Source organism: Pelobates fuscus, chromosome 9 (genome assembly GCF_036172605.1).
Source record: "Pelobates fuscus isolate aPelFus1 chromosome 9, aPelFus1.pri, whole genome shotgun sequence".
Classification (NCBI taxonomy): Eukaryota; Metazoa; Chordata; class Amphibia; order Anura; family Pelobatidae; genus Pelobates; species Pelobates fuscus.
The window spans coordinates 73,161,902-73,188,131 of record NC_086325.1 but is presented as its reverse complement, the minus strand read 5'-3'; the positions used below and the strand labels follow the sequence as shown (position 1 = coordinate 73,188,131).

General features: G+C 39.7%; 1 protein-coding gene across 1 annotated transcript in view; it reads left to right on the top strand.

The window, feature by feature from the left end:
* SLC16A2 (solute carrier family 16 member 2) overlaps nucleotides 1-26,230 on the top strand; it is a 204,076-nt gene that overhangs the window by 152,540 nt on the left and 25,306 nt on the right. Inside the window, exons 2-4 of the mRNA XM_063432076.1 lie at nucleotides 17,775-17,919; nucleotides 21,876-22,335; nucleotides 22,613-22,756. Coding sequence (XP_063288146.1) covers nucleotides 17,775-17,919; nucleotides 21,876-22,335; nucleotides 22,613-22,756 — 749 coding nt within the window. The remainder of the gene's footprint in view (nucleotides 1-17,774; nucleotides 17,920-21,875; nucleotides 22,336-22,612; nucleotides 22,757-26,230) is intronic.

Here is a 26,230-nt window from a genome sequence, read left to right as displayed (position 1 = left end):
TCCCTACCTCCCCACAGCATCATACAGCTAGAAACACAACTTACAACCCCCATGAAAATCTATCTTCTATACTTTTATTCTTTTCTCTCTATCCTACAGTTTCTTCAATCTAAACCTGGATATGAAGTTGACACCTATTGATGGTAAACTTGACAAGCGAAAATTGCCAACGATATTGTTAGATGGTGACGTTAGAGTCACAACTGCTACCGAGATAGTTATATCCATGTGTTGCTTATATTAGTAGTTTAATTATTTCATATAATGTTTCATTAAAAAACATGACATACTTTGTAAACACCAAGAAATAATGTGCATAAACATGAGACTATGGATCCACATTAATTGTACTTTATTTGTAAAACTGAACCATTCGGCCCATCTAGTCTGCCCATTTTTCTCAATACTTTCATTAGTCCCTGGCCTTATCTTATAGTTAAGATAGCCTTATGCCTATCACACGCATGCTCCTTTACTCCTTTACTGTGTTAACCTCTACCACTTCAGCTGGAAGGCTATTCCATGCATCCACTACCCTCTCAGTAAAGTAATACTTCCTGATATTATTTTTAAACCTTTGTCCCTCTAATTGAAGACTATGTCCTCTTGTTGTGGGTTTTCTTCTTTTACATATAGTCTCCTTTAATTTGTTGATTCCCTTTGTGTATTTAATTGTTTCTATCATATCCCCCATGTTAATAGGATACTTTAGACATTAAAATAACTTCAGTTTAAAAAATGAAGCAGTTTTGGTGTACATATCATGCCCTTGCAGCCTCACTGCTCAATTCTCATGATCTATACACCAAACTGCTTCATTAAGCTAAAGTTGTTTTAGTGCTTATTGCCCTTTAAATCTTGTGCATAGATCTCTTATCGTGTCACCTGCTGACCTCTGCTTAAATGTGAAATATAGGGCACTGGGTCTTTACGTTATGTATACGCCAATGTGATGCAATGTGAGATTCATGTGCCACTGATTTGTGGTTAAGTACAATGGCCGGTTTGATTGCATTGGATTACAAGAGTCCTTTTAGGCATCAGGATTTAACCCACGGGATGTTGTTTTGTTCTGTGTTCTGATTTAAAAAAAAAATTGAACACAATAAAATGTATTTTATAACTTTGTAGAGTGCATAGCTGTGCTGTGTCGAATACATTAGACATGGTAATAGTGCATTAACTGTTTAAGAAGATGATATTTTAGTTTAGGTATATGACTGTGATGCAACCTTTTAATTTAGAGTCTTTTTTGTACAATTCAAACATAACCTCCACTATTGTGAATTAGTTTTTCTATTTTCATATTTTTAAATATTTTATATAATTTAATGTTTTCAATGCTTTTACTTTTTTTTTTTTTTTTTTTTTTTTAATTCTTTATTTTTATTGCGCAGGTGGGTACAGAAAGATTGGCAAACGCCACAACAGCGTATTTGTGCATTTCAACGTGCTAAACAGTGGCAGCGCTATGTGCGCATTTTTAGGTATAGGTTTAAACTAGACAAAAACATGCTGAACTTAAATAATGGATTACTGCGTTGCTATAGGTTACTGTCGTTAGTCATAGCAAGGATTACACATTTATAATATTATGATGACAAACGAGTGATGATAAGCTAATGCAAGGTGTCAGTAGGTAGGAGAGTCTCTATGGTTTGATAATCAGGCTGTCTTTACGGACATGGGTGCCCCATGCACTGAGTGAGTGAGCTCGTCTAGGTGTACAGGCATGGAATATAGTAACAGGCTACGGGTTTGCTTCAAGTTGGACATTCTATGCACCCTATCGTATCTTAAGACAGTGTGTCTGGCTAAGCATGGTTGCAGTGCTAGGGATAATATGAACAAGCAAAAGTCTGTATCCGTTAGTGTAAGCTCATTTACAGGAGTCCGCCATGTGTGTAAGGTTCAAGGGTTGTCTGTGCCGGTGTCGTCACCGGAGCTGGCCAGCAGGCAGTCCGGGTCTTCTTGCCCGCTCATCCAATTCCCCGTCTATGGTTGTGCTGTCGACCGCTCTGCCCTAGGCTGGTTTCGTGTGAGGCTCTGTGTCGTAGTGAAGAGTGAGGCTGTACCCCTGCTGTGTGCCTCATGGTGCTCCGCCATATTGATTTGCTGCCTGGAGGGGTTGTGATTGCTTGAGTCCCCAGGTGTCGGTGCTCGCCATAGGTTCTCTCTGCCCTGTGCTTCCTGCTGATTTTATCGGGCTTCTGCGGGATAACAGGCTTGTGTGGTCTCCAGGTTCGGGGTCTCCTGCGGTGGTGTCGCAGGTTAGTCTGGGCATTTGATGGCTTGGGGCGGTTTGTGGTTCCACGTTGGTTGGTCAGAGGTTTTGCTGATTTTGCCGTGTGTAGTTCTGGGTTCGATGCGCCTGTTTGTCGCGCTGCCAGTCGTGCCCAGAACCTATCAAAGATTAGGTTCAGCTTCTCTTGTGTGGTCGCCAGTTGGTCCTCTAACGTGGGTTTGTTTGGGCACTCCGCCATCTCGGGTCGTGCTCCGTGGTGTTGCTCAATAGGCATCAGGGGTAATAGTAGCGTATCTCCTGAGACCGGGATATCCCCCCCCGGTCCAATGGGGGGGGGGGGGAGGTTACCAATACCCGCTGCGGTGATCAGCAATCAGCGCCGGAGAGCGGCCGTCTCCCCAACACCTATTGTAGTCGTAGGCCGCAATAGGTCACAGGTAGGTTGTTCGGGGTTGTATCATACCAAGTTTGGTACCGTTTGGATCTCTGCTTTCCCCTGGTTGTAGCCAGTGGGTCTTTGTCTCGGTTCCCGTAGTGTGGCTGCTTTTAATCACGGTTTTGGCTTGTGCGACCCGGGAGCACTTGCCATGTGCGTCCATTCAGTTAGCCGTCAGGCCCCGCCCCCCACTTTTTTTTTTTTTTAAACCAACTTCTTCTAAGAATATCAGATACATACGTCTTTGCAGAATTGAATTTCATTGTGGCTCTTTGTGAAATATTTACATAGCCTGGTAATTATGAACCAGAGCGTTACAATATGGGTTAGGTGTAAATTCAGAACCTACCTTCAGAAAGGGAACTTATTATTTCACAGCGTAAAGAGAATAATTGTGTTTTTATATAATTAAACACGTCCTTTGCTTTTCAAGAATCTATCCTTCCCTTTGAGTCCTAGACACTACTATTGTTGTTATTCCTCACTCTATTCCTTCCACTCCCTTTTCTGAGGCTCATTCTCATATGTTATTGGACTCCCCCATTCTTGCAGTAGGACCACTCTAATCTCTAAATAAGAGTGTTAAAACCGAATAAATGATTTTATTCATTGTCTGTAGCTTTACCAGTCCTCCATTACTTTTTAACCCCTTAAGGACACATGACATGTCTGACACGTCATGATTCCCTTTTATTCCAGAAGTTTGGTCCTTAAGGGGTTAAAAGTACCATAGACACTGTAACCACTTTATCTCACTGAAGTGGTTATTGCAGGGCTCTTAAAAATCTCAGTCACCAGGTCACCATGGCGACTAGGAAAGTTTGGGTGTTTATCAACCCAAGCCTTTTTTTTTAATTTTCTTATTTTTAGCCCCTCTGCTCTGGGCTGCCTAATGTAAATTGTATGCATAATTTACAGCCCTAGCCAAACCTCCCCTGGCTGTGACTCACAGAGCCAACATGAAAGAAACGGTTTCATTTTTAATCAGATCTTATAGCATAGTTCTTACCTTCTTCTTTAATTAAAATGTCATCATCATAAGCCGGCAGGCTACTAACAGAGTAGGTGACAATAAATTCTAAATTAAACATGCTGTGCAATAAGGGAAGATAAAAAAAACAAAAACTATCTAGTCTTCTTCAGGAAGTGTGTTTGTGGGCTGTGTGTGGCTCAGTGACACTGCCGGGGCATGATCTATACACTAAAACCACTTCAATAAGCTAAAGTTGTTTTGGTGCTTAGAGTATCTGGGAGTATTTCTTGGCACACCAATTCCTTCTCCCTTTCCTCACAATCCTTTCTTTCCCATTAATGCCTTCCCAAATTTACCTTTCTTTGTCAAGTCCTCTTTTTACTTGAGTGTTGCCTGGAGTACAAAGTGGCTTTCAAACATTAAACTTTAATTTTTTTCAAAGCTCTCCAAATATTGATCCCAAACATGTTTATTATCCTCTCTCTTTTATTAATATAAGAATAACCACCATGGTAGGAGAACTCAAAATATGAAATAGGTGGACAGCCATTGGATGCACAAAACAGAAATGTAAAATGTTATATTGCAGGACCTCAAAGTCAATTTTAGAGGTCGATGCACCCTGATGTCATTGACATCTTCAGAAAAAGCACCCAGTAATAACTCTTCAGCTTATAGCTTTTTCTTCCTTCTTGGTAAATGAATCAAGATGGAAGAGGTTTGTGACATCTTCTACACAAAGGTTTCCAGGAAACACAACCTTGCCAAATACTGCAAAATATAATACTTTGGTATTTAAAATGTATTGGAAGCAGAAAGGGGAGGAAGTTGTTATACAAGATTTACACCTGGTTTAGTATTAATTTATATATATTTTTTTTATGTTGCTAAAAGTGTATAATATTTAATGTTCCCATGTCACAGTTTCTATTTACACAAATGTATCCATAGGTTAAGCCGGCATCACTGTAGATCTTGCAGTGTAAATCTTATGTAACCGTGTACACAATTATGTAACATGCTACCTCTCCATACATATATTTGAACAAACTTGTGGTTATTGCCCGTTTGGACTGGGATTACATGTTTTAACCTCTTCACTGCAAGAGATTAGATACAGATCGTTATAGCATGACCTTTCCAGCAAGCGACCTGTTGTCATAGGATTAAACACCAGTATTTAAAAAAAAAAAAAAAAAATTAGACTTGCTTCTCAGTGTTGTTTCATTTTTTTCTCCCCAGGCCAACATATTATGCCATGCATTACAATGGTAATGCAACAATTACAAATGTGTGATTTAAAAAAAAAAAGTACACACAAGTAACAACATACTCACAGAAGTGCTCCGGAGAACTATAGTCAACAAGGCTGCAGAACCACAACACATGTCAAAAAGACCCTAAAGGAACACTCCATTGCCCAAATAGGGAAAAAAAAACAAATAAAGCAGACTCACTGAATTTTTCATTCATGTGTTTATTGGGGTTATATTTCAAAACAGCGTGCAAAGATTGCCGATCTCATGAACTACAGGCTTAGCAAGCCCTACGTTTTTTGACCAGAAGAGACAAAAAGTGAAATAACCAATCAAAGAAGCCTGTGAATGGTGCAAACGTGCCGGCTCGTGCCCGCCCACGCGTCTGTCTGAGGCCTGAAGGGACTTGTCTATGTGGGTGGAGAGGCAGGCACGGTCAAATAGAGCATGGCTGCCACTTCCATTAGCTCAGGGATGCTAACAAACCTCCCTGGCTAGCGCTCTGTATTGTAGATAGTTACAAGAGAATTCTGCACAGTGTTCAAAAAAGTGCAGTAGTTAGAATTTATACATACACTTTAAGTAGACTTTGTCCAGAGGGAATTTCTATAAGACCAAATAGCTCACATAGGGCAATATAGCCTGTATAGTGTACACACTGTGACTAAAAATATTAATAAGGTAATTGCATCCTACTCACATTTTCATGAGCCTGTATAGAAAAAATGACTCCAGTAAATACGCTTAAGTAGGATGTAAAGATGTACTTCTTCAGCTTCTGTGCTCTCCCCCAATGGTCATACAGTGAGAACTAATGAGCAGGGGTTAGAAGTAAAATTCAAACATTTATTCCAGAAATCAATAAAAATTCTTACATATAAAAACACAGCAAGCTGCATACAAGGAACCTTCCTAGATCAAACACAACGCATTTCGGCTGGACGCCTTCATCAGGTGAATATAGATAGTGTCCTACTGTCTCCTCTTTTATTCCAAAATGTTTCGCGCCGACAATTCATAATAAGCCCTCCCACTTTAGGTGTGTCACTTCCGGTACGGCGTGACGTGTACTTCCGGTTTCGGCTAGGGGTTGATCGTAGCTTTTTGCTCCATCATAGTACACCCTGAGGGACCTCCCAGGGTGTACTAACTTTCCAAAGATTGCATTTTGATATCTCATTAGTCATACAAGTCTATAACACATGGTATCATATATATATTAACAAAATGTTAAAACCATTTTTGATAAGGCAAATCAGAATGTGTAGTGTGGGCAGGGAAACAGAAGGAAAAAGAATACGCAGTATTAATAAATACAGAAATATTTCAAACCTGCCCTATTCCTTTGGAACTCCTACCCCATGCCATCAGACTTTCCCCTAGCCTTTAGTCCTAAAAAGAAGTCACTGCAAACACTTCTTTAGGAGAGTCTACTATCTTCCTGGGTGATATGTCTCTCATGCAGCTGTACGAGTGTACAATTACCCTTCTCAGTTCCTCCGCTTCCATAGTCTAGCTCACTCTCCCTACTTCCACTGTTTGGTTCTTCCACATACAACTTTTAAACTTTTACTAGCAGATTTAAATATAGGCATCGTATCCATCAATCTCTCCTCCCCTTGGACATGCTGTTGTTCTTTTTGTGTTTCTTTACCCTTTCCTCATAGATGGAAACTCATTTGAGCAGGGCCTTTACTGATTGTCAGATATCCTCATTCTATAATTATAAAGTGCTGCTGATTATATTAGCTCTATATAAATGCAAATAATAATGAATGATGCCCTATTTAGGACCATCTGCCTTGCACACACTTGGGCAATGGCCCTTCTTGACCTTCCTAAGACCGCTCTACTTACAATCTTCTGCTTCCTTCATCTTTTCGTAGTGCAGTATCAGCTGGAAGACCGTTTAACCCTTCGTGTTTCAGAATTACGTAATGCAGTGGGTACAGCTCTGACATTCAAAGGGTTAAAAGGGCAATGAACTATATGTACTAAAAGTGTCCTATAGAAACCATATGAAGGTTATCAACACTTTACTTCAACAGAGAAGACTTCAATCTGGGCAATTTCACGGTTGCTAAGAAAAAATAAACATTTGCGGCTCGTGAAATCAACAGAGCATGTAATCACTTAGAGGTCTTTTGTATCAAAGCAAAGGGTTAGTTTGCTTTGATGCTTTGGAAAATTTGTTTTCAATTTTCACCTTGTAAAACTCAGGAAAAATGTTAACAAAGTTTCTGACAGATCTAGCACTTTATTGGACTGATGGCAGCAGAGTCCCATGTTCCTGTCCCGCTAGGAATAAAATAAATATAGCTTAAAACATTTGATATATCCCATGATTATCGTATTTGTCTGATGTAACTATTCCTGGAAAGGACTATTGAATGTCTCTAGAACCAAAGCTGGAACGGAAGGGATTAAATAATGGGAAACGTGATTTGAGAAATGTAAACCTGTTAATATCCCCATCTTGCATAGTTTTTACAAGCCCCTTGATACAGTCTTAAAGATTGATTGTCTCTTCTCAGTCCCCACCATTAGCCTCTGACTCCGAGAAATAATTCAAGCATTAATCCTGTCAAATTATACACTTTATGTGCAAGTCAATCTATTGTGGAGTCAACCCCCTCTACCATAAACTATTATTGACTCCGTGGTGTTTCCACCTTTCCAAATGCACTGGGGCATGACTTTGAAATCCCATTGTTACCTTTCTTTTGATGAATAGTGCATATATTTGCCATATTGTTACTTTTTATGTTCTGTATGTTTGACCCAGTTATTCTAATCATGCAACAGCGGATATGTGTTTGTTAATAATGTCTTGTAAAAAATATATGCCAGTTATAATAATCTTGTTAATCACGTTCTCACTACCTTGGCCTTTGATAAAAATATATCTATTTTGCTATCGCTGGTGTTTAACTTCTAGACCTGGACCCAAATTTGGGATCCTCATTCTGTTTCTGTACAGGTAGTCCTCACTTTGCGACTTACCTGTACAACGACTTCTTGGATTTATGACCAGCTCTTTAGCCGCGGGAATTCGAGGGATTCCCAATGTTAGATAGCTGGTCTATGCTTGGGGAGTTTCCCGCAACATAGAATTGACGGACTCCCTGCGCTAGTGAACCAGTCTATGTTGAGGGGAATTCTCCTCCTAACATAAACCTGCTCTCCAGTGCATGCTCTCTAGCGCATCTTACTTACCAACCAATTCGTCGGACGAACAAAATAATCTGTATCTTAGGACATCATCACATTTGACCGTGCCCAGCAAGTGTTCTTTTGCTCCCATTAGGAGCAATCACAGTGTTTTAACACACTTGTGCTTTATAGTCTCAAACTAATGAACGGTCACATTTACTTTTGGCATTCCATGATTAAGTATCACTTTTAATTACAACAAAACATAACTCAGTCACAGACTTCCTCTCAGCCTATTTATCATGATAAGTAAAAACCCTGTGACTTGGTGTGAATGATTAGATCAAAAAGCATCCTGTGTGTTACAATTTAATTCTGATCCCCAATGCAATGGTTCACTGACAGGGCAGCCTCTCCTTGCTCCATGACTGATACATAAATATTTGAAAATGTTCACCTTGACAAATATTTTTTCCACTTTTTTTCATGAAGTGATCCTTTATGTCGACCTAAAAAAATGCTTTTAGCTTTGGGGTGGGATGATTAACTTTTTGGGGAGAGGGAGATGTAACAAGCAATACGGCATATTTATAAAATGTGTAATCTGCAAAGGCTATGTCTACACCTTTGAATATGAGAAATAGAAAAATATGTCTTGTTATGTATAAAAGAAATCACCATCACTTGCACATGTGCCAGACATTCAGCAGAGGTTAATGGCGAAATCATTGACCTGGGAAACTGATATCTTGATTTCCTGATATATTGGGCATTATGGGGAATGGAGCTGCCATTGTTCGAAATGGACATATTGTATATTGAAACCTTTTGACTGATTGCCATTGTACATGGGATTTTCTTATTTATGGCCTTTGTTGAATTTGAATTTCAGCAACTTTGCTAATTTATTTTTTATAATTTAGTACATATTTCTTTATTTTGCTGTTTGGGGGAATATGGCTTGTCCAGAGACGGACTTACTGTATTCTGGGCTCTCGGACCATATATAATGGCCTTGAAGAGGCCCAGAGTCTAATCTGAGTAGGAATTAAAGGAACACTCCAAACACATACAACACTTGAGTGGCTGTACGTGAATGTGAAGTTGATTTTATGCAATGAGACGGCATGTTTGTCAGAATGTGGGGGGGTGTTTATTGTGGAAGTAAATTAATGCAGTGAGGCAATGTTTTAATGCAGAGGTAGATTTATTCAGCGCAGCAGTGTGTGGGAATGAGGGATTGTATTTATGCAGTGATGCAGTGTGTGAGTTGTAGTCCTGTGGAGTTATAAAGAACCTCACACAAATTGAATGCATATACATTAATAGGTAATGTGTGAATGTATTTTCCACCCCTTCTCTCTGCACCCCCTCTTTTTTATGTGACTCTTCTCATTCCACTTCTGGGTTCTCACATTGTCACCCCTAAAACCCACACATCATCTGCTTTTTCCAACAGCCCCCACCTTATCATCCACTCACAGATGTTATATATTTAATTTTAAGCCCCCTCCATCCTACCTACCCCTCTATAGCACAGAGTTGTACCTGCATTATTTGCTGGGTTTCCCATTGCCAATTCTTACACTGCTCCTCTGATGCTGACCTGCACAGTCAGAGAGAGAGAGGCTGGAACATGACATGATGATATCAGCCATTACAATGCTTTCCCATAGGAAAGCATTGGGAGGCTAGTGCACATGTGTGGTAAAACGCCACGCTGGGACGATCAGCATCTCCACCTAGAGATGCATTGAGTCAACATGCAGAACGTGGAAACGTCGGACATTGCGCATGACTGGACTAGGAAGCACCTCTAGTTGCTGTCTAAGTGACATCCCCTAGAGGTGTTACTAGGCAGAAATGTAAACACTGCCTTTTCTCTGATGACTTTAGTATCCCTTTAGCTTTCACTGGTGCCGGACACTCAGTCTGCACCATAAATATAAGAAAAGAATGTGAATTGACTGGAGCGATCTCCGAGCCAGTATATCATGCTACTTTTCCCAGATGAGAGCATTCTGTTGTAGGTGCCGTCTGGTGTTCCAACACCTTCCTGCAGGACTCTAGCCCTGATGTACATGAACTTTTTGATTTATTTAAATTTGTAGTCTTTTTTTTAGTAAATTCTTTATTTATAGATTTGCATTGTTTGGATTTACGTTAACAGGGGGTACAGAAGAGAGAGAGGGAGGGTACACGTTGGGGAAAATAAAGTCACATTGATATCATAGGAACATGCACCGGATGTTGGATCCTCGGTTGTGCTGGATCTTACTTGGTTGCAAGTGGTTTAGACAGTGTGGTATACCCAGGGTGCTTGTGGGGTTAGGTGCTCTTCGGTACCTGGAGTGTTCTGTGAGACATCGTTGCTGCAAGCATTCCCGTTGCTTGTGTCAGGATTTGTCATACTGCCACTGGGAGGCCTGATGTCCCACTATGTTGTTTGTTCATCTTGAGTCATGTGGATGAGCTCTCGATGGTTGTGTGTCACATATTGTGTGTGACTGGGATGGAGGGGGGGAGGAAGGTTGTGTGCATCCTCTGCTGTCGTTTGTGTCTGGTTGGTTGGTGTTGGTCCCCCGTCTACCTGCTTATACTGTTAGTTTAGTTTGTCCCCCGTTTATCCGATCGAGAGGTGCTCGCATGTTATGTGGTCCTGCGGTTTGGCAGGTGGGTGCCTTTAGGGGGTTGTGTTGGTTAACGTGTTCAGTGGGCGCTTGTGTGTTTGCGTTGGGAGCTGTGGGGGGAGAGGGGAGGGTAGGGTGTGGTGAGTGGGGTTTGTGTAGCCCTTACATGTATGTGGGGGGGGAGGGGTGAAGGGCAGTGCTTTTAGTTTTGCTCTGTGACTGGCGTGGGAGTCGCATATCTGGGTCCCCTATGGTGATGTTCTCTTTCCTGGTTGTTGCCATGATCTGTTGGGTGGGTGTTAGAATACAAATTTGACTTTACTCCCCAGAGCTTCAGGCTATTGTGGTGTTCACTCTTACTACTATGGGATTTTATATGCTGTCTCTTATCATCCATTAACTATAATTTGTCCCTAGTCTTGGTGATAGAGAGAGAGATTTTTACACCATATGTACCCTTTTTGTGCTTTTCTTTTAATTATTGACAACCTATTTTGCAATGCAATATATTTAAAAAAAAAAAAAAAAAGGTGGATTTAACAGCAATTAAGACAAACCGTTTCAAATGTTGACAGGAGCAAAAAGGTTATTAATGACTACAAGGAACACTATAAGATTAGAAATACCATCCTGTACTGTGTGTACTGCTCTGCCTTTAGTTTAAGGTTTAAATAGAATGTTGTAATTATTGTGGACTTGCTTAAATCTATTTTATGATGTGATACTGTTTGGTGTCTGCTATTATCCCAAAAAGCGTTAATTCCAATAACAATGCACTATCTAGGAACAACACATTCAGTAAAGGCGCGTTTCGAAAATGGTCGTTATCCCAGATGTAAATCTTATCATTCTACTCACACACGTTAGGGAACACACTGAGCCAGTAAGTTGTGGTTTTCTAAAAACTGTCAAAGTAAAAGTATCAAAGAAGTAACTGTGCTCTATCACTGCTCCAGTGCTAAAACTAAATGTTATGTCCTGTACGTCACAGTTGTGGTTGATACTTTCTTTTAATGTCTCTTGTTTTGACACCGTTTTGGTTGCTGCGTGTCATAAAAGCTTTGTGTGTGAGTGAGGAGGCTACCACAGTGGTGATGCTGTATGTTAGTGTTTTTTTTCTATGAGAGGGGCGGATGTGGGGAAAGGATGAGGAAGTGGGTGGTAGTGGTGGTGGTGAATCAATAATTGTGTCATTTAATTAATCAATAATTGTGTCAATTTAGCTCCTGTTTCTTGTGTTTCTTTAAAAGAAAAAAGATACAATGTTTTATTTATTTATGTTTGTAGTTTCCTGTCATAATAAGTCCTGATCTGATTGGCCTTATTTTTTATTTTTTTTAAATTCTTTATTTTGTTGTGCAAAAAATCACAAATTGGCTTGCACTGCCACAACAGCATGTGCGTGCCCATAACCATTATACATTTGGGAATAGGAACATGGCAGGTGAGGAATGTTGCACATTTTTAGTAGAGAAACATGGAAAGGCAGTTCTGCATAAACAGAAACATCAATTTAAACAGTGACATTGGTTACCAGAGGTGGTTTAGTGTTTTGGGCAAGACGCCGCTTTTGTTTAAATAAAAATAAAAAAGAGAAAACAATTCTAAAATTGGTTGTTGTTTGTTAAATTCTGTATATAGTCAGACAGTGGGTCCTAAATTCTGTCACCCAGGGCTATTTTGTTGCTAGTTAAGGGGTAAATCACTGGGTCATTAGAGTGAAGTGTGATTAATGTTCCATTGGGGCCTGTTGTAACATATTGACAGCTGTGATTTATTTTCCCGTAGGGCATTTTTGGTGGGTCACCTGTGTGGACTAGAAGTATTGGGTGGATATGGAATGCTTAGGGGTCCCCTGTCTGTTGAGGGATTTGCTCCCCACCAAACAACTGGAATAGAGGTTTGCAGATTGGTTCCCTTGGGGAGTCGGTAGGGAGGGGGGGGGGTGTACGAACCATTTAAAAATAATTGGAGGTGCCTGGTGAGCGGACTGGTACTCTATTTCGGCCATGGAGGTGGGATGGCTAATTGGTGGTAACATGGAGGCTTGTACTGCAAGACATTGCTAAACCGTAATGGCTATATAAGTAACAAACACAAACAAGAAATAAAAAAGGGACAGGAAAGCAGAGAAATGAGAAAAAAAGGATATCAGAAAAAACCCTGGTATCAGGGTAGACAATAATCAGTCCTGCACGGTGGTGGGATATGTAATCCTCTATGCGGACAGGTTGTCTCTGGATCGGTCTTCATATTGGCACTCAGGTCGGCATCGCACTCCGGGCTGCTCTCGGGGTAAAGTCTGCTATGTTTGCAGGGTTTATGTGGAGCAGAGTCCCGCTTGCCCCGTTCTGGGGGGCTATGAGGCTGAGCATTTGCAGGTATGTTTCCAATTCTTGTAGGCTCCGTGCCTTATAGGTAGTCCCTTCATATGTGAAGAGTAGTGCTCGTGGGGTGGCTGGTGGGCCTTATTTTTAAAGGCAGTGGTATCACAAAGAAAAGGTTGATGCGCACTGTGGTCCAGTTTCGATAAAATACAGAAATGGTGAGAGCACTCAAAATAGTATAGATTTTACCCAAACTCTGTCAGTCAATCTGAAATATAGAACAGAAGAGAAAGACATAGATATAGTTTAAACAAAATATGTGTGTGGCTATTACTGGTCTCACTCACATATACAGAGCCACTTAAAAGCTGGCTCAAACTTCAGGCTTGAAAACCAGTGGAAAACAGGACTTCACATGGGAACTTCCAAGGATTCTGTAGCTGGTACCCCCAATTTCATTCAGGACGCCAAAATGAAGGTGGTTACAAATAAAATGTATTCAAATAAATAAACAGAATATAATGACTCGGAAAAAAGATCCCTCAAAATGTAAGTCCAGTCCCCCAGTTTCGATAATGTGTATCAGATGGTTGCATGTGTGAAAAAAACAGTGTGACTTTTCTTACCATATTTATAAGGATTTCTTTAGTCAGATATAAACACAGTTACTCTAGTTTCTTCCATTGGTTCATTTACAAGGCTTTAGTGAAATAATTCTGAATAAGCCAGACTTCTAACTTTTTATTTGACTTGCTTTCTTCCAGGAATATTTACATCACATTTCCATCTATAATATGAAATGAAACAGACAGATCTTGCAATTAACACAGGCTCACTAGTAAGTTTGTGGAATGCTTTGATTCCTATAGTCCTGTGAGTCGTTTCCAAACAATGGAATTATTGGTTAGTTCTCTTAACCCTTTCCAAGCATCTGGGCTTGAATAAGCCATTGCAGTATCTTTAGACAACCAGATTCTATGAAAGTAATGGTAAATTCACTGCACAGGTGCCATGACACAACAAGATAACTTATTGCAACAATGAAGTGACACCACACACTGCTGAATAATAGTAAGTAGCAGAGCTCAGTCACCCTGCTATCCCTCCATTGTAGTAATGTGGCATGGAGACGGTCTCCCGAAAAAAAACATGCAACAGAACCTAAAAGAACACTATAGTCGCCAAAACAACTTTAGCTTAATGACACCGTTTTCATGTATAGATCATGGCTCTGTAGTCTCACTGCTCAATTTTCTGCCCTAGCCACACCTCCCTGCATGTGACATACACAGCCTTCCTAAACACTTCCTGTAAAGAGTCATCTAATGTGTACACTTCATTTATGGCAAATTTAGTTTATTTGAGAATATCCTGCTCTGTTAATAGCTTGCTAGACCATGCATGATTCTCCTGTATGTAATAACAATTACATTTACAAAGCAGGAGATATTTTTTTTTTTTTTAGTAAGTTATATCTGATTGAAACCATTTTTTTTTTTTCATGCAAACTGTGTCAGTCACAGCCAGGGGAGGTGTTGCTCGGCCTGAGTAAATAGAAACAAAAGTGATTTAACTCGTAAATGGCAGAGAATTGAGCAGTGAGACTGCATGGGGCATGATCAATACATAAAAACCTGCTTCATTTAACACAAATTGGTTTGGTGACTATAGGGTCCCTTTAAATTTGTTGACTCAATCTCATGTGAGGCTATATATACTACATCACCAGATAACCTATCACAGACAGCTGGTGCTAAAATATGTGCAAAGCTACACACTTGAAGAAAAACAGGAGATTGGCAATCGTTTAAATCCCATGTGGGAAGGAATAGTTACATAGTTACATAGCTGAAAAGAGACTTGTGTCCATCAAGTTCAGCCTTCCTCACATAAGCTTTTGCTGTTGATCCAAAAGAAGGCAAAAAACCCAGTCTGAAGCGCTTCCAATTTTGCAACAAACTAGGATAAAAATCCTTCTTGACCCCAAAATAGCAGTCAGATGTCTCCTTGGATCAAGCAGCTATTACCCCACTAATTAGAAATTATATCCCTGTATGTTATGTTTTTGCAAGTATTTATCCAATTGCAGTTTAAACATCTGTATAGACTCTGACAAAACCACCTCTTCAGGCAAAGAATTCCATATCCTTATTGCTTTTACTGTAAAAAAAAACTTTTCTTTGCCTTAGATGAAATCTCCTTTCTTCAAGCCTAAATGTGTGACCTCGTGTCCCATGTATAGCCCTGTTTATGAATAGATTTCCAGATAATGGTTTGTACTGGCCCCGAATATATTTGTATAATGTTATCATATACCCTCTCAGCGCCGTTATTCCAAACTAAAGAGATATACATTTTTTAACCTTTCTTCACAACTAAAATGCTCCATTCCTTTTAGCAATTTTGTAGCTCGTCTCTGCACTTTTTCTAGTGCCATGATATCTTTCTTTAGAACAGGTGCCCAAAATTGCACAGCATATTCAAGGTGTGGTCTTACCAGCGATTTATAAAGAGGCAAAATTATATTTTCATTTCGAGATTGACATTACATATTGCTACCTAATTTGTTGTCTATAACAATTCCCAAATCCTTCTCGTGTGTGGTTATCCCTAGTTCACTACCATTTAGGGTGTAAATTGCTTATGCATGCTTAACCCCGAAGTGCATAACTTTGCATTTTTCTACGTTAAATTTCATCTGCCATTTTAGTGCCCAGTCCCCCAATCTATCCAAATCCCTCTGCAGCAAGGCAATATCCTGCTCACATTTTATTGCTTTACAAAGTTTTGTGTCATCTGCAAACACTGATACATGGCTTTCAATGCCCATTTCAAGATCATTTATAAATATGTTAAATAGAAGCGGTCCCAAAACAGAACCCTGAGGGACTCCACTTACCACTTTTGTCCAGCTTGAAAATTTACCATTTATGACAACTCGTTGTACTCTATCCTTAAGCCAATGTTCTACCCAAGAACAAGAATATTCATCTAGACCAATTTCTTTTAGTTTGAAGACTAACCTATTGTGAGGAACCGTATCAAATGCCTTGGCAAAATTATTATTATTATTTTATTATTTATGTAGCGCCAACAAATTCCGTAGCGCTGTACAATGGGTGGACTAACAGACACATAATTGAGATCAGACCACTGGACGTACAGGAACAGAGGGGGTTGAGGGCCCTGCTCAATGAGCTTACATGCTAGAGGGAGTGGGGTATAGTGACACAAAGGGTTAAAGTAGGGGAATTACTATAAATGTAGTAAGGAAAGTGGGGTGGGGTGGTGAGGGGAGGGGTGGGCGGGACCCTGAACACTGTTCAGGTGTCCAAGTAGATCACACCCGGATCTATATTTCTACTTACTTATTCGTAGAATGCAATTAGGTTAGTTTGTGCTAGAGCGTCGCTGGACGTCCTCACGCTGTGTGAGGACCTCCAGCAACGCTCAAATCCCCATAGGAAAGCATTGAAATTCGTTTTCAATGCTTTCCTATGGGGAGACCTAATGCGCATGCGCGGCATGCTGGCACTGGAGATTCCCTTTAAGCTCACAGGTCTATAATTTCCAGGCAAGGATTTTGAACCCTTTTTAAATATAGGAACAACATCTGCCTTCCTCCAATCCTCCGGTACAATACCTGAAACAAAAGAATCTTGAAAAATTAAATACAGAGGTTCACTTATTTCCCCACTTAGCTCCTTAAGTACTCGTGGGTGGATACCGTTAATAGCAGGTAGATACAGCATATTAGGAGCATCAGTGTTCATGAGAAAGAATACAGTGTTATAAAAATTACTTTTAAGCCATAATAGGCAAGGTTTAGTGATTATGAAAAATAACTATTAACACTGTATTAGTTCAATTGGAACCTGGCTGATACAGGTAATGAATTTGTTACATGAATGGCTACAAGGTAAGAGCACGTTTTATATGAAATATTATATTTAATATTGTATTGATTACAATTTATTATTACAAAAATATATTGGTTCTAGGTTAACCAGCCCAGCTGACACAAATATTCTAGCTCTTACATCTCAAGTTGCCCCATCCGTGAGAAAATTTACAGCTTGTAAGTTGCACACTAGTACGTGATACCGATGGTTCGTTGAGAAAGTTTGTTAGTGTTGCAGGTCACATTCAGATAAATCACAGTATTTAATTACAATGGTGACTAGCCCATAGGGGTAATTAGGCCTTTGCCCTAACAGGTAATTGTTGTCGTAAATAAAACAAAGATCTATAGCCAGTGGTTATAGCCAGTGGTTAAAGAGTAAACTACTTACATTATTTCACTATACAGTACTGCAATACTATAATCTCTACTCGCTTTATCCATCACAACACCACTTGATTTATTGATAATGAATGTTTGCTGTCTGGATAAGCTGTGCATGTGTAGACCAAATATTTATGATACATACCCAGTCTGAATGTACCTCCATCATGGTTTGTTTGTGCCTGGACGTAATTGATAAAGTGCCTTATTTAATCTCCAGTGGAGCGTTTGAGCAAAACGTCCTATTTTTACTACTTTATACACCTTAGTCTCTTACTTAATTAGGCTTGTGATGTTAAGATTGTGAGTTCAGTATTTGTTTTTTTTATTTTTTTCCCTGCCCATACATGCTTCTAATCCCAGTTCTTTATTGTTTGACAAGTGTATTCTAATTAGAAGTTTATATTGTAGCGTCATATATGTATATTATCTTCATATATTTTGTGAATGTTATGTCTTCTCTCTGCAGCCTGGGTTGGATCTCTTGCCATGGGAATGATCTTCTTCTGTTCTCCGGTTGTCAGCATCTTTACAGACAGGCTTGGCTGCAGGAAAACCTCGTCAGGGGGAGCAGCAGTTGCTTTCATTGGATTGCTTTCCAGCTCATTCACAAAGTAAGAATATCACACACAACTTCTCTCCCATGCAGTGATGTATGCTACTGTTTCTCCTCTTTGCTTGCCTGAGGCTGTTCACCTGGGTACATTATTCCATGAAGTAAAGCGGAGGTCAGTTTGTGTGCGTCTGATTTAAACTCTAGAACTAGAATTTCCTCACGCCTTACAGTGCTATAAGGAACAGCTAGCAACACTCTGAATTCTATTCCATTCCATTGGCAAAAAACAGTCTGAAAATATGAACTGGATTCGGACATTTATCAGCCTTTTTTTTATTTATTTATTTTTTAAATAAAAACTGTTGGTCATTAAAAAAAGAAAATTAATAAAATCCTGTAACGGAAGTTTTAAACCTTTAGCGGCATGGTGAGTGGTGGCAGCAAAGACTACATGGCTGCTACTGTAAAAAAAGACTAGCGACTGGGCAGCTAGTAATATACAGGGGAGACTAGATACTGGTTCCCCCTTTGCCCTTATAAGTGCAGGGCCGGATTTACATGTCATGTAAAACTGTATAAGATATAAAAAAAATGCGTAATGTATAATATGTATGAATGCTTATTCTGCCTAATGGGAAGTCCGTCCCTGTACATGTATTTATTAAAAAATGGGGAGGAGAAACATAGTGTCTCTGTGGTCAGCGGGTGGGGGCTATAATTAAAATAAACATGAGGAGACATGGGAATTAATGCCCCCACCACCAGTTATTAGATGAAGGTCCCCTTTCCCTTGTGGACAGCAGTAAAAATAATGAACAGGGCCTACTGTCCCCCCAAACCTCCAGACATAGGTAGTAGGTGCGGGCTACAATTCAATATTGAAGGGAGGGGCAATGCCCACCCTCCCCCCCAAAAATGGTGTCCCAAATCCCCTAGTCACCCCCACCAATAAACAATGCACAAATAAATAACATACTAATAATAGGAGGGGGGGGGGGTCAGGTGGGGATCGGAGATTATGAACTTGATAAATTACATTAAATCACTGAATTCGATATTTTTTACATAATTTTTAACTGTTCTGTCCCAAAATGTCAACTAAATGTTTGGCAGAAAAGCCTGACAGTTATGTCTTACAGAATTCTGCATTTAACAGTTTAAAAGAAAAAAAAAAAAAATGTCTTTGTAAATGGTTAGATTTTGCTTGATGCCAGAAGAATCTCTACTTTTACCTCTTGAGATAAATTGCTGCACTTATTTTTTATTTATTGTTTTACCCATTAATAAGAGCTGGCCTAAAGAAAGCCCTCTTCAGTTCCCGTCATGGTACACTTCCACAATGACAAATGTTATTACTCAGGAGGAACTTAAGTTGTGATGGCTGATAAGAATCAACTTGACCATCAAGTGTATACTTATTGCCCCCTCATTGCATTCCTTGTAAAATACATTCTACAAGATTTAATGGTGATGAATGCATAATCTTGAGTGCTTGGTGCTGGACTCTGTAGAATTATTGATGTAATATTCAGGTAGGAGAGAGGCTGTGCAAAACATTTTAAGGCCCTATCTTGCCAGATAAATTGATCTACACGGTAGATGTCAACATGTGATGCACAGTGTACATGGCTGAGCAGTGGCCGCACAATAAGGGGATCCCTAAGTGCATTGGCCACCTGGTGGACATGTGACAGCAGGGTCCCGGTTGGGCACTGTGGCCCTTCCACAGGTCGACCGGTCCCCTTTTACTTTGTGAAGCCTGGAAGAAGTAAGAGCCTGTCCCTTCCTCCAATCAAACAGAGACATGGAGCCATGTGGGAGAGAGGAGGAAAGAGCGTTGACCATGAGAGCCAGTCCCTAACCTCTAACAGCCTCAGCCTGCAGACTGGATCGCAGGGAAGCGACACTCCTGTGCTCTAAAAGGGGGCTTTAAAAGTATACATTTTCTCTCCATATGTGTGTCTTTGTGTGTTTTGTATGTATGTCAGTGTGTGTCTGTGTATCTGTATGTGTTGGTGTGTGTCTATATATGTGTAGTACACACACCCAGATAAACACACCCCTACATTCACACAAGCATACTCCATACAAAAACATGGTTACGTTTAAACACACAAACACAGCTCAGTGCTAAAAACTACCCTGCAAGGATGACACAATGGTAGAGCCACAACTGTCAAATTATTGTGAGAGTTGTTCGACAGATGCGGATCTACCTTTTAGCCACCCTTACTATAGGAAAGGAAGAGCCTAAAATAATTCTTGCACCCGGGCTTTCTATTAGTTCCGCGACTGTATCAAGCATCCAGGCTTACTCACATATTTGAGTTTGATTATGTACTCCTTGCAAATATGCAAATTCCTGTTTACTATAAAATCACATTGGCCTATTGTCAGGATTACACGTTGATCCAGCACGTAGATCTGTGTCACATTTAGGACTAAGGATAACGTATAACCGGACCTTAGAATGGCTGGACTTAACGTATCCTAGAATAGTCAAAATACTTGCCGAGGTCAGGAACACAGAATCAGACACAACGATGAGGGAAAGCCAAAAGTCAAGGATACCAGAATTCAGGGAAGTCAAAACGAAGCCAAAGTCAAATACCAGAAAATCAAGATCAGGAATGCACTCTCGGATCACCATGAGGATGAAACCACGACAGGGCAATGAGCAAAAGGAGAATTGGGTTTAAATACCCCTCCTGGGATCTGATTGGCCATGACCGGCCTTTGACCCCAAAAGCAATTACCAGGTTTCCATGTTCATGATTGCTGCTTGGCACAACTTTTCCTGTCAGGGCGATAAATGTCATTAACCACATTTTTATGTGTGGATGAATACGTGACACCAATATACTTCAAGAGCTTGTACTACTTGATTTTGGTGAATTTATTTTTGAGTTCTCGCGTTATATCATTTTAGTTTATTATGCATTACATTTATGTGTCCACGCTGTAGTTGGCTCTACAACCTCCAGTGGTTTATCATACCTCACAATAATATGCATTGGAGAATTGAGATAGGGAGTCAGAAAGACCTGTGGGGGATCAGTGAATCAAACCGCATCGCTAGTGACTCCCACTGACAGGCTGCACAGCGCAATCGCATCATTAGTAACCAAGGGTAGTTCCCCGGTGTCCCGCATTTGGGGACATCAGGGAATTAAAAGCGGGACAAGACCCCAAAACCTGGACTGTCCCATCAAAAGCGGGACTGTTGAGAGGCATGGTGTAACGCTCTTTCGTGAATACTATCCTCCATTTGATTATGTTGCTCATTTACCTAATGTCCTATTAATTTCTATTGTAAACTGAGGCACTGACTATCTTTAGCCATAATTTACATACCCTTTGCTCTTTGGCATTTATTGTATTGTCTACTTTGTTGTTGTGTTGATATTTTTGCAGTTTTAATAGGATTCAGTCAGCTTATTGGCAAAGTGTTTTGGGCTACCTCATTGTCTGCAGCTTCAGCTGATCCCAAATCTTGCCCAACCCTGCATCACACTTTGTTTTCATGATCATTCCTATTAGAAAGACTGACTGTAGAGAATAGAGATGAATAGATCTCTTGCATAAGTTCAAAAATTTGTGATGAGGTGCGTGCGAAATGATGCACATCATGTAACGTAAACAAATTGAGGTTTTAGAAGAATTTTAACAAACATAAATATTTTCTCAATCGCTTGAGAGGACTATAAATAGTTTGCACGTACATATTAAACACAAATATACATTATTTATAAAGAGCGCTCTCTGTGTGTTTAATTCATCGCACTAGATTTTTGTGGAATTTGGAATCCCCATGGAATTTTGATGCACAGATCCTAGTATTCCTAGAAATGGCGAAAGACTCTAATGTTAATCTCACTTATAGATTGTATTTATGTTGCATATTTGAATAGAAGACTATAACTGATATACTTTGTATGCTTTAAAAAAAAAAAATACATTAGGAATAAGTGATACTTGAATTAAAATGTGGTTTTTCTTTTACTTTCTCACCAGCTCTTTAGGTGTACGCTATTTCACCTATGGTATCCTCTTTGGCTGCGGGAGCTCCTTTGCTTTCCAGCCTTCTCTGGTCATTCTTGGTCACTACTTCAAGAAGCGCCTGGGTCTTGCGAATGGCATCGTGGCTGGTGGTGGCTGTGTGTTCACAATGTGCCTTCCTTTTATACTGATGACCTTGGGAAAAGCTATTGGGCTGGCATCTACCTTCCAAGTGCTCAGTGCTTTAATGTTTATTCAGATATTCCTCTCTCTCACCTTCAAGCCTCTCCTACCCCCTCCCATTGATTACAACAAAGAGAAGGAAAATGTTCCCGGGAGAATCAAGATGCATCAATGCCTGGTGCAAACACGGAAGTATTTTAACATGCAAGTATTTCGCAAGAAGACCTACAGAATTTGGGTGTGTGGCATTGCAACCACAGTCCTTGGATACTTTGTTCCTTACGTTCACCTGGTATGTTTATGCCATTCATAGAATTTGAATGCATCCATGTATGTATAAAGCCAAAATTATAGGGTGAATTTTAAGTCATACTTCAAGCTTTTATTGAGTGACATCATAGGAATTCCTTGAGTGCCTTGAATACATTTCATTGTAGGCCTTCAGTAGTCTGGTATTTTGTTTGTACTTTACAAAGAATGAACTACAGAGCAATTTCCTTTTATTTTGCCAAACATGCCCGTTTAGTGTTTCTGTATACTTTCTGATAATCTGCTGATCCCTTTCTCAGATGAAGTTTGTGAACCAGAGGTTCAAAGAAAATACACAGGACTGGGTTCTCTTGGTCTGCATTGGAGCTGCATCTGGAATCGGGCGTCTAGCTTCTGGCAAAATTGGTGACTGCATCCCAGGTTTGAAGAAGGTCTACTTGCAGGTACAGTACCTTCTAATATTTGAAAAAGATTGTCTCCTAGATTTGTTTCCAACTCTAACCTTTTTCTAACCATGTGCCACTTGTAGACTTGTTCAGCAAAGTATACCCCGTCATAGTCCACCAAATACCCATATAGGCAACCGTTTCCAGCCAAATACCATTACCCTCCAAGATTAAACTGTTTTTGGTGTATTCCTCACCTCAATAATAGCAGCACATGGAAACCCAGTCTTAATAGCATCTGGATAAGATGACAATATAAAATATTAATGCAATTTAAAAAAAAAATGTTTTTGAGGAAAAGCGATTCGGTTTTACTAGTGCATCATTTAAACAGATTATGATATTATACTTAGTTATATGGAAATTCTCATCTGATCATTGTGTGCCACTTGTATTTACATAGCATAATGTGCTGGTTTTTTTTTTTATTATTATTATATATATTTTTCTAAACTTTCATCATAGAAACAAAACCTTTATTATATATGTACACCAAATTATTATTTTTTTATTCTTCTACTTGGTTTTTGTTTTGCGACAGTGCATGCGTATAAATTCTAGTATGTTAATTTAGCATACTGAAATGAGATGGAACTTGGAATAAAGATAAAACCCAACATGCACATGTTTAACACATTCAATCTAAAAGGATTCATGAAATGAAATAAAAACAGCTGTAGTTTTAAAAGGTTAAAAAAACATGTAAAACATTTAAAGACTGTTTATACTCAAAAAAATACTTATCTGCAAATACTTAAACAAAACCCTTTCCTACCAGCCGTGTACATACACAAGACTGATTTAATTTTTAAAATGGAGGAAATCAGAAGAATAAAAAATGGCCATCTTAGACCATCCTATGACTTTGTAATTATTGGTGCACGAGCACTACTGTTTAACTGTGACACAACTTAATTTATTGCTTAAGTTAGGTGTAGGCAACTTTCGGTCCTCCAGATGTTGTGGACGACATCTCCCACAAGGCTCTTACAGCCATAATGCTGGCAAAGCATCATGGGAGGTGTAGTCCAAAACATCTGCAGTGCCGAAGGTTGCCTATCCCTGGCTTAAATTTATATTGACATTGAAAAAAACTAAATAAAGATTATCTAAAAAACCAAAACAAAAAAAAACACATCCTTGGAAAAATATTCCTGCATTTGTAACCTTGTTCTCCTCTAACAAATCTCCAGTCCCCACTTCATTCCACCATTCTTGGTGTCACGGAGAGAGGAAGATACTGCTCTCCCTCTAGCATGTAAGCTCATCGAGCAGGGCCCTCAACCCCCTCTGTTCCTGTACGTCCAGTGGTCTGATCTCAATTATGTGTCTGTTAGTCCACCCATTGTACAGCGCTACGGAATTTGTTGGCGCTATATAAATAATATAATAATAATAATAATATGAGCCGCACTAGCACTGCAGTGCCAAGGAGAATGCACTGCAAAAGGATATAGTGGGAGAGAAGACATATTTACAGTCTGTAGAGCTAGATTTAAGATGCAAGTCATTTTAATGGACATCTGAAAATACATTTTGCATGTTTTTTTATGGGTAGGTTTTAAGGTTTACATTCGCAAACATAGATGTGATACATAATGAAAATGGTGAAGAATTAGACAGTTACGTTCCTGGTTGGCAACTGCTATGTGTCTGCACTACTTAATTCAGCCCCTCTCCTGATTATGACTTGCAAGGAGAGGAGGATTGGATGGTCTCTGTCTCAGCCTCAGCCACTCTCCTGACACATTATTGGGATATAGACTGAATTAATGCCAGCAGCTACCTGAAAATGGCACTGCAGTCATTGAATTTAGGGGCACCAGCAATTACATACACGGCATTGCAGTTTATAGTGTATGTCTATGTTGTTGTGGACATGCATAGATATGAGGAAAGTCGGTTGTGGTGTGCCGGAACAGACGCGCGGGTGAGCCTGTAAAAAAGAGGGTTCACCTAGCGAAAAGTCTAGTATATAATGAATGGTTTGTTACTGGAGAGGTGGGAATGATCAACGCTCTCCTACGAGGACGTCTCTCTTTCCATGCAGGTAGAGATACGTATAGGCCGCTTAAACCCCTCCCACAACTACAGGTTTAACTGCCTTTACATTTGTGGTCGGGGACAATAGCTGAGTATGACATACATAGAAACGAGGAAAGTTGCTTGTGGTATTTTGAAATCGACATGCGGGTGAGCCTGTTAAAGAAAGGACAAAACTAAATATACAGTTTCCCCAGAAATGCTATACTTAGCTAGTCAAGTAGTTGCTAAGATGTAAAGTGTGAAAGAACAGGAGTGCCTCTAATCTGAAGGATAGGTGAAATGTTTACTAAGTGTACATTTAGTATTGGTATGAATAATGGCATGTGTGATAGTTACTGAGTGGGAGTTAACTTGGCCTTAGCTACTTAGAATAACTGTAGTTATAAGGAGAGAGATATAGGGAGTATGTAACTAAAGACTATGCCAACTCTGTTACTGGCTGGATTAGTGCAGGAGATAGAGCTTAGGGGGTTTGGACACAACTGAATAAACCTGAACTACATGTGCGTAAGGACAACTTGAGAAAAGTGAAATCCCTGTATTTGGAAGAGATGCTTGAAAGGGACTACTTTATAGGAATAATAGAGTAAAAAGGAAATAGGTCAAAACAATCGCAAACCTAAATATAATACCAACGCATCAGAGCAAAATGGGAGAAAATGCGAAAATCGGAATGCATGTAGGTGTGGCATACTGATTGTACCTAACCACTGTGTAAGAATGGTCAAACTAATGCCCCATCACCCCTCCACTCCTGACGAACCTGTGTCTAGCTACGTGAGTAGGAGGGAATGGTAGGACGAATGAAGCATTAGTGTAGTTACTGAGCTGAATGAGTGCATGATCTTTGAGATAAAAGAAGCACTAAAGCTGGTGACCAGTTCCCTGGCCAGGTACGAATAAGGACAATGCCCAAAACTAACTGTAGTGCGGAATGAAATATCGGTTGAATTTGTAACTGAATAGCAATCTGTGCGTAGATACCCCTGTAATAGGTAAGATTATTGATCATTTTATTCTGGTTTACGAAGAGTAACAAACCCATACCTACACCTATAGGAAAGCTCCTCATATGATACCCAGCATACTTAACCAACCTCAACAGCTAGAAATCCTCAACCACAGTGGGTCGGATGTGTAGCTAGGTCCTCTACAAAGATCAACACTTTGTTAACTGCACAATATAACAAATCTATAAAACTTTAACAATGCATCCGATAATATTCCTCTGGTAAAATGCCAAAGTGTCCAGTAAAACAAGTACTAAAATGACTTAAAAGGCCCAAGGTAACCAAATAATGCACAGCCAAAGCCGGGAATCCAGTAAAAGGAGGCCTATTAAATCAACAGGAGGAAAACCAATATTGCCCATGAACAGGGCATATACATAACCACAGGTAAAGCTTAGATCAAAGCACCCCTATG